General features: G+C 42.0%; 1 protein-coding gene across 1 annotated transcript; it reads right to left on the reverse strand.

The window, feature by feature from the left end:
* Nucleotides 1-366: 366 nt before the first annotated feature.
* Nucleotides 367-8,415, reverse strand: PLK2 (polo like kinase 2). Its single transcript, XM_035310279.1, has 14 exons — nt 8,110-8,415; nt 7,656-7,763; nt 7,359-7,475; nt 7,032-7,161; nt 6,663-6,750; nt 6,135-6,230; nt 5,697-5,895; nt 5,456-5,603; nt 4,922-5,019; nt 4,165-4,288; nt 3,656-3,896; nt 3,411-3,540; nt 3,207-3,317; nt 367-3,088 (listed from the first exon to the last, which is right to left on the reverse strand). The coding sequence occupies exons 1-14, from the start codon at nt 8,326-8,328 to the stop codon at nt 2,897-2,899; spliced, it is 2,001 nt and encodes a 666-aa protein (XP_035166170.1). The 5' UTR covers nt 8,329-8,415; the 3' UTR covers nt 367-2,896.
* Between the last annotated feature and the right edge of the window lie 284 nt (nt 8,416-8,699).

Below are 8,699 nucleotides of genomic sequence, written 5' to 3' on the forward strand. Positions count from 1 at the left end.
TATATATATATATATATATATATATATATATATATATATACTGTATATGAAGTGATTTCATGAAATGGAATCATTTCAGAACACCTTACATGAATTACAGAGTGACACAGAATACTCAAGTGACTAGTGGCATCACTGGGCATTGCATTGATATTTTTGAATTGCTTTCTTGCTACCTACTGGCAGGTTACTGCACTGGACTGTGCAAGTACATATGTATATTTGCAAAAATATATTTTAAGATTTGATAAATACATTTTCATATATGTACAACGAAGGGGGGGTTATTTGTTTTTTATTGTTTTTGTTTGTTTGTGATAGTGTTATTTCCTGGGTCCACCACTCATACTTGAGAAACCTACGTGCCAACTTTCACTTAATCCTTTAATCCCCATATTTTCCTTCAAGTACATGTGCTCCCAAAGTATATGCTTATGCTATGTTTACTCTTTTTTCAATAAAAAAGATTAGAATCATTGCTTGACAAACAAAAATGAAAATCCACAACATATGACTTTCTTTCAAGAGAAGGTAAGACACTTGTTATATTGAGGAGTGGACAAATACATTTCTAATATTAATCTTCCCGTACAAAGAATTACAACAGGGATGTTATGTGATTGGCTAAAGGAGGTCAATTAGTGCACTACAGCATCTTATTTAAGACAGGATCCACCCTGGGAAAGAATTTCGGAACCTTTGTTCTAAATGGAAGTCTTTATGTTACAACTTCCAAATCAGCTTTCCATCCTTGGGCTGAGGGAGTAGGGTGAAGGTAGTGTACTTTGAAATTATCATTTTTTCTTAACCCTATCTAAAAGCCTTTCTTATTTTTTCAATATGAAACTTAAAAAGTAAAGTAAGGGTACAAAGCACTGACCAGATACAGAAAGATTTAGAAAGCACCAATCATCCCGGTACCATACATATACATTGCATACAGATAACTGATTCACTTAGCTGTATTTGAACGAGCTGCATTACAACTGTCCACAACCAGTTAGCATCCTACAATAGGATCTGGGGTGTTTGCTTACAGCAACCTGAATTTCAGACACAGAAAGATGATTTTGATACTCAAAGAAATTATAGTAACTGAACTAAAGCTTCACAGTTTCTCTAGCACATAGATATTCAAAGAACTGTTTTGATTTCTTTTCCGTTTGAAGAAATTAAGTACTATAGACCAAGTAATTTTTGTTTCAAATACAAACTGTGCTTACTATTGTAATAAACAAAAAGTGAGATCTTACTTTGTAAGTAAAAAGAGCTCAACAATGACTGTATGTGTGCAGCAGAATGAGGTAAGCATGTCCTCCCAGAAATAAAATCAATCATTATCCCCTTAAGAAGCAGACAGCTGAGAAGCTGAATTCTGCTCGCTATAGCAAGTATATATTTAACTTCACTGAAGTGCCTAGAGTTACATTAATGAATCCATCTGAAGAACTCAATTAAGTCTTCCTGTCTAGACTTGAGAAGCAAATAAATATTACCTAATGCATGGTATTCAATACAAGGAAAACAATCACATTTATACAGCTTGCTGCAAGATGAAGCAAGTCAGTGATACCTCCTCTGCTCACTATTTTGGGTTGACATCTGTACTTTATTACACTGACTGCCTGCTCCTTGCATTCAACTGCTTTGAATGAAACACTGATGACAATTGAGGTCTGTCTTTAGAACAAACCTGGTTCAGTTATACAATGATTAATCCAAATAAGCAGTTGAACTACTGCTTGATGCTGCATGAGAACAGTTGAAAACCAGCCTTCATTTATGTAGGCCTAGGTACTATACAATATATAGAAGGAAGTAAGTCTAGTAGACGTAACCCTCCTACACTGAGTCATCAGTCCTCAGTAATCCCCTTTATTTGCATAAATTAACAGACAAATTGCATTGCCTTCAGTTTAGGAAGGCAAATGCTCTTATCTACGTACTCCTAGGAGCAGTGGGATTGGAATACAGGCCAGGCCATCCTTATGCTGTCCTTAGCATAAGGCTTTTGTCCTAGGAAAATAAGTGGAGTGTCAATGTCCATATAATTACTCTACAGCTTCATCAATTGTTGATTCAGGGCTACTGCTCTAATTAGCAGTGGCTTATTGATGCTTATTACTACAAGTGTGCGTAGACATGGACACACTGCTCATTTTTAAAGCTTCAGTCATTCATAGCCTGAGCTGTAACAGACTTTCTTTTAAGTGGCATAAGGAGAGCAGACCTGCAAGATGTTTATAAATAGCAAGGAGGGAAGGTTAAGTTGTACTGTAAAAAGAGTGGAGAGTGATGCTTCAGATTTTCCATTCTCTTTATTGCCAACAGAATTATATTTAAAATGCCAAGGTCCAAAAAAATGTTGTGCAATAAATACTTCACTTTAGGCTGTAATAAATAAAAAAATTATTAACAAGGAATGCACTTTGCCAGCCACAAGTGTGGGTAGTTTTTGAAAAATAAGGGGGTGAAAAAAAGTATGGCCCTAGTTCACAGTCAAGCAGCTAGAAGCTGCTTGTTGCTTGTAACAGCTATTCCACAGCAATGGAGCTCACCCTTCCCTCCCTTTCCAGATGCATATTCACAGTTTAACTCCATCAGAAATGCTCTCTTACACAGGAGCAAGTAGTCACACTCTGCTCAGAATTCATGTCAAAAGTATCTTTAACACACACGAAGCAAGGAAAACTATGGTCCGAAGAACTCCTTGTCATACCATTTTAGTCCAACAGTAGATTTAGGCTTCTGTCTAACAGAAGTGTGCCCAGCACACTATGACAGTCAAGTTTTCGTACCAACACACATCCATCATCAACATACTAGTTGCTCCACTATCCCCACTGTAAGTTTCACAGTGAACAAGAATGTCCATTTGGTTTAAGAGTCAGTCCCTTCAGTTACAACGCTGCAGCAGCATGTTCAGAGCATATTCCATTCTGTGTTTTAGTTCCAGTGAGCATCCAGAAACCAGAAGAGTTGTCAGGCGAAACGTTGTGGATATCCTGTCTTCATTGATGTAGGTAAGGAGATACTCCTCACTCTGATTACAAATGATGATTTTCGTGTGATCATGGTAGAAGTTCACCTGCAAAAGAGAAGAGAGCTCCTGTATGTATACATTCTCAACTCAGTGACTGCCACTTACCCAGTTTTGCAGTCAAGGATTGTAGAAGCATTGTGTCAGGTGATGCAACAAGACTTACTTGAAATGTGCCATCATTGAAGAGCATCATCAATGCTTTGTCAGATTTAAGCCACTGTAAGAGGTAAAGCCTGGGCCTGCGTATATCTGTTAGGCTGGGCAGATCACCTCCCTAGGGAAGGGAACAGACAATGTTAAGAACTCATAGTTCATTTAGCTCAGTGTTTACTTCTGCAGCTCAACATCCAGAAAGTGCTGAACTTACATCCATGAGGTTCTCTTCCATGTAGTGAGAGAAATACTTCAGCACAGTTACTTGGCTAATGAACTGTTCAGGAGCCTCTGCAGCTGAAAAGACTGAGCATTGGCCTAGCTCAGCGTAGTAGTGGACTGTCCTGTAAGAGGAGAAAGAGAATAAGGATGTCAGATGTTAAGGATGTCAGATATAAGATAAAACCACCTCATGTTTAAATTGCCCAAGTGAGTGGTCTCTTTTGTAATTATTCTTACTTTTTATCTGGCAGAAGGCTCATATGCGCCCCATTGTTGAAAAGGACACCGACAGTGTGATCTGACAGCTGGTAGCCAAAGCCGTACTTGTTAGAATAGTCCACCCATTTTGTAACCCACTGGAAGGATGCTGTCAGCTGTTCTTTGGGAATGCTATCTGCTTCTGGCATGTTCTCCAGACATCCACGCAAAACCCTTGCAACTGTATCTGCAACACTTCCCATAGTACTGTCTTCCAGGCCTAAAAGAGAAGGATTATTAGACTGATATAACCACACAGAGAAGGCTTTAATTCTAAACCTTTAAGTTATCTGGACTGTAATTTTAACAAGTTCAGTCTTTATGGCTTTCCAGTTTAAGTTCTTTTAAAATATTCCTGTAAAATGTAAAGCACTAAAAATAAGGGGTAAGAAGCAGCCTTTTTTTTTTCCTCCAGGCTTCTAAGTCTGGAGACATGAAGAAAGTAAGAATGGGATTTAGAGTTCAAGATTACATTTTACTGCACTTACATTCACTGCTACTGCTGCAGCTTCCCAAAGTTCCTCTGACTATCATCCGAATAGAGTCTCCAATCTGCTTAGTTTCTGGTAATGCTCCTGGCTTGGCTACTGTTGTGATAAGAGGCTGGATCTCCTAGAAGGGATATCAGACATGTAAACATAAAAATAACACTAGCCAAGGCTTACACACAAGTTTTCACACGGCTTTCCTATCAAAAAGTGAAAAATTCTAGGAAGAGTGGTATTAGTGTTTCAAGAAAATACAAAGAACTGCTATTAGATTGAGTTTGAAGAAGCATGCCAAGTCCTTCCATTCTTCAGATCTTCAATTTTAATCTTAAACACTATTAATCTTTTGCTAGTGCAGGACAGCAGAAGACAGCTGCATGCAGGCCTTAACACCAAAATTGTAAGAGTTAGATGTCACTGTTTTACCCTTTAAGAAGCAGTATTATTCAACCATAAACTGAAGCCCTGAGTTTGGAATATTGGGAAAGAGTACCTGGCAGACTAGTTTCCACATAGACAACAATGGGTGCTAGGCAGATACTGTAATTACTCAAAAGACAAAATTGATAGTCTCCCTACAAAGGCTACCATACTCTGGTGAAGCTTGGTTAAGCCTTCTTAAAGAAACTCTCCTAATCATTTAAGCTTGATTATGCTGTGTACAGCCTCAGCTGTGATATCCAAGTCAAATATAACTTAATTATAGCTACTCCACCCAACTGTTATTGGATCTGAATTGAACCACACTTGCATTTACCTCATCACTTCTGTGTTTGTGGGGCTGCTGGGTTATCGATGTCTTCTTCAAATCATGTCTGAGCTTGTAAATTTCTTCATCTTCTTTAGCTAGTCTATCTGTAATAGAGGAAAATAGAACAAAAAAACCTTAATGCTGCATCTAGAGGTGTTGTTCAATATCCTGCATTACAGAAAATGTAACAAGTTAGCTGCAGAGTGCATTGTCTCCTTCCAGGAAGTACTTTTAAACCCACCAGACTCCCAGAACAGCAATACCATTATACACAGATCACGAGGAGAGCAAACTTAAATAGACTGGCTAACAGATGGCCCATATAGATTGTCAGTATGCCAGAAGAAGCATTTACTTATGTAAGTTGGTGTAGGTTGCAGGCTGCCATCAATACCTATTGATAAAGAGGTCAAACCTAATCCAAGGAAGCTCAGAGACAAGTACAGGTGCTCCCTTATCTCATAGCTGTATGTTACAAGCATGACACTGAAGCACTGATGACAGAGAGGTAAGTTCCAAGCATAGTTTTAATTCACTTACTGTGTGTGTCGAAGTATCTAGCTTTATCCTTTTTACCACCAAAGAGAGCAGCAGCTGCTTTTTTGAAGAAATTTTTAGCAGGACTTGACAAATGGAAGTCAGGAACAGTGTGACAACAGCTAGCAGAAAGTCTGTCGGGTGTAAAGCCCTGTGGAAATGAGATTCAAAAAGCAGTTTTTAGACCACAGGGTGCCTATTTAAGGGTGGACAGTTTTCAGCCAGAACACCAGACAATACCAACCTGTACAAAAAAATCATGTCGAATTATTTCATCTAAACTGGGCCGGTCTTCAGGATTCTTTGACAACATACTAGCTATTAGGTGTTTTGCAGGTGCCAAGAGAGATGAAGGCAGACTGTATCTTGCTTCCCTTATACATCTGTATGTCTCCTTAAGATTTGTTGTCTCAAATGGGGGTCTTCCCAACAGCATTGTATACCTGTTTAAAAGCAAAAGGGTGTTAACTTTACATGTTTTATACACCCACAATATATATGTGAAAGTACTGAAAATGTTTTTTGTCTCCTTTTCACAAGAAAGAATTTGAATTTCTGCACTTTGGTTTGGCACATATGAAGGGCTGGAAAGCAGTGCAGTACCACATCCATTCCCTTTGAACTCTTAAAAGCCTAAGCCAGAAACAGAAATATTTTGTTTCAAAGGCAGCAAAGTACTTACATTACACAGCCTAAGGCCCAGATGTCAGATTCACAGCCATGCCCTTGTTTGTTGAGGACTTCTGGAGAGAGGTAATTTGGTGTGCCACATATTGTTCTGCAAATCAAAGAGGCCACAGAGCCTGTTAGTATTCCAGATAGAAAGAGGAGAGAAGCTATTTTTCATAGGGCAGGTTTTACTCTCATGTTTGGGCAAGAGCTTGGAGGCTCTTGAAGAAGACTTCTATGAATGCTAATAGTGTAGACATGTTTCATGGTGTCTTCATGATACAGGAAAAGCAGACTCATATCTGCACCATTAGTCAGATACCCTGCCTCTGGCATTTGCTATTATTCAAATGCTCAGAGGAAAGCAAACGTCAAAGCACAGCAGCCTGTTTTCTAAGAGGGGAAATCTTGATGCCAGAAAAAAACTAGCTTTTCTTTTGCTATGGAACAGGATCTCTCTTTCCGAAGTGAATTTGGTTTCATTTGCTGCTACGCTTTCCTTTTTTGTTAAAATCCAAAAAAAAAAAAAAAAATCTCCTACCTCCTCCTGTGCTCCAGTGGTTCCAGACGAGCTGCCAAGCCAAAGTCACCCAGTTTCAGTTCCATGTTCTCATTAATGAAGAAGTTACCTAGCAGAAAGACAAATTCCTGTCAGTCCTTTTCTTGCTAGGTAGGAATGCATTTGCCACAGGTGCTGAGTCATACTTTGTTCAAAGCCAGAAGCTAGCCAAGATTTTTTTTTTTTTTTTAGTATGAATACTGAATGTCATCCCTTAAGCACTCCAAGTCTCCACTATAAAGACAGACTAAGCTGATTCTATCAATTAAGCTATCAGCACACAAGTGTAAAGTGGTACGGGGCAGACAGGACTGAAGTGGTGTTTGGAAGTAAGCAAGGAACACAGCTCACCTAGTTTAAGATCCCTATGCAAGATTTCCTGTTCATGAAGATACTTTAGCCCTGACACAATTTGCCTGAGGTAGTATCGTACTTCTGGTTCTGTCAATACCTTCCTCGCTTTTAAGATGTGAGCCATTGACTGCAGAGGAAAAACAAAAGAAAAACAAAGCGTCACTAAACATTCGCACACAGAATTAATCTTAAGCAGAGGTAAACTAATACACAGGTAAATGGCAACTAAAGAAGCCATGAAAAATACCTTTTACACATTACATATTTAAATTAGTTCCAGATTCCAGGCAAGTAAATACTGGATTTCTCCCAGTTGATGCTCACCCTTCTGCTGCAGTACTCCAGAAGAATGTAAATATTCTCCCTGTCTTCAAAGTAGTGGTAAAACTGCACAACATGTCTATGATTAAGCATTCTGTGCAGCTCAATCTCTTTATCAATCTGGAGACACAAGAAGGGGGGAAGGGGAGAGAAAGCATTGTTAACCTTGTGACCACAAGCTTGAGCTGAGCAGACAGCTCTATCACAACCATTTCAGAAAAATAAAATAAAATGGTTGGGCAATCCAGGGTGCACACAGTTTCAGAGGGAGGAAAAAAAAAGTAATTCATGTACACACACCTTTTCCCTTTGATGAGGTTTTGCTACTCTGCTGTGAGGAATGATTTTTGCAGCATAAACTTTATTTGTTGTCAAATCTGTCATCTCATAACATTTTGCGAATCCACCCTGAAGAGACACACAAGAAAAAAAGGCAATTACAGCAGGTACGAAGGAAGCCCCACACTTAGTCATTCACCAGCTCACGTATTAGTCAAGGAGCGCGACTTCCTTCGCACGGGACAATTTGGTAAAAAGACAGGCTGCGCGTTCATCTCCTGCCCGAGGCTTTGTGTCGCTCCCCCCAGATCCGAATCGCTTCCGCGGGCTCGCCGGGGCCGGGACGAGCCGGGGGAACAGAACGGGTGCTGGGAACGAAGGGAGGGGGCCAGGGTGAACCCGGGGATGTGGGTCCGAGGGCTGCACCCCGCGGACAGGGCAGCCTCTTTTGGCCCGGGCGGGCAAGGTCCATTACCTTTCCGAGCACCTTCCCGCGGCAGTAGCGCTTCCCCGTCGTGGGGTCGGTAATAATCCGGGAGACCTCCGTGGCGGCGTGCGGGTGCTGGTGGGGCTGCTCCTCAGCCTTTTTCCTCCGCGACTCGCCACCGCCGCCCCTGCCCATCGCCGCCTCGCAGCCCTTGGAGGCTCCGCCGCCGCCTCCCGGCGGGTAGGCGATGGTCCGCAGCAGCTCCATCACCGCACCGCGCAGCCCCTCGCCTCGCCGGCTCCGTGCTGCCCACTCTGACACCTTCCCCACCCTCCTCCCGATGCGCTCCCGACTCCGGACAGACGCCCGGTTCGCCCCTTATATCCTGGACGGCCGCCCCGCCCCGGCGCTCCGCCCCGGATCCCGCTCCGCCCCCGACGAGACCGCCCGGATCGGCCCCCGGCGGCGGGGACAGGCGGGGTTCGGCGACGGAGCCGCCCTCTCCCCTCCTCTGCCCTCCTCTGCCCTCCTCTCCTGCCCGGCCCGGCCTGGCCCGCCCCGCGGGAGGCGTCCATCCATCTGTCCGTCTGTCCGTCCTCGCGGCTACAGAGGAGGAAGGCAGGGAGGTGCATATATGC

This window comes from Oxyura jamaicensis, chromosome Z (assembly GCF_011077185.1).
Source record: "Oxyura jamaicensis isolate SHBP4307 breed ruddy duck chromosome Z, BPBGC_Ojam_1.0, whole genome shotgun sequence".
Lineage (NCBI taxonomy): Eukaryota > Metazoa > Chordata > Aves > Anseriformes > Anatidae > Oxyura > Oxyura jamaicensis.

What these genes read in the sequence shown, in the direction of transcription:
- PLK2 (XM_035310279.1), bottom strand. Translation starts at nt 8,328, where the DNA reads ATGGAGCTGCTGCGGACCATCGCCTACCCGCCGGGAGGCGGCGGCGGA. An exon ending in GCATAGGGATCTTAAACTAG is followed by an intron (nt 6,751 to 7,031) that starts GTGAGCTGTGTT and finishes TCTTTCTGCTAG; the next exon opens with GTAACTTCTTCATTAATGAG. An exon ending in GACATGATTTTTTTGTACAG is followed by an intron (nt 5,604 to 5,696) that starts GTTGGTATTGTC and finishes TCATTTCCACAG; the next exon opens with GGCTTTACACCCGACAGACT.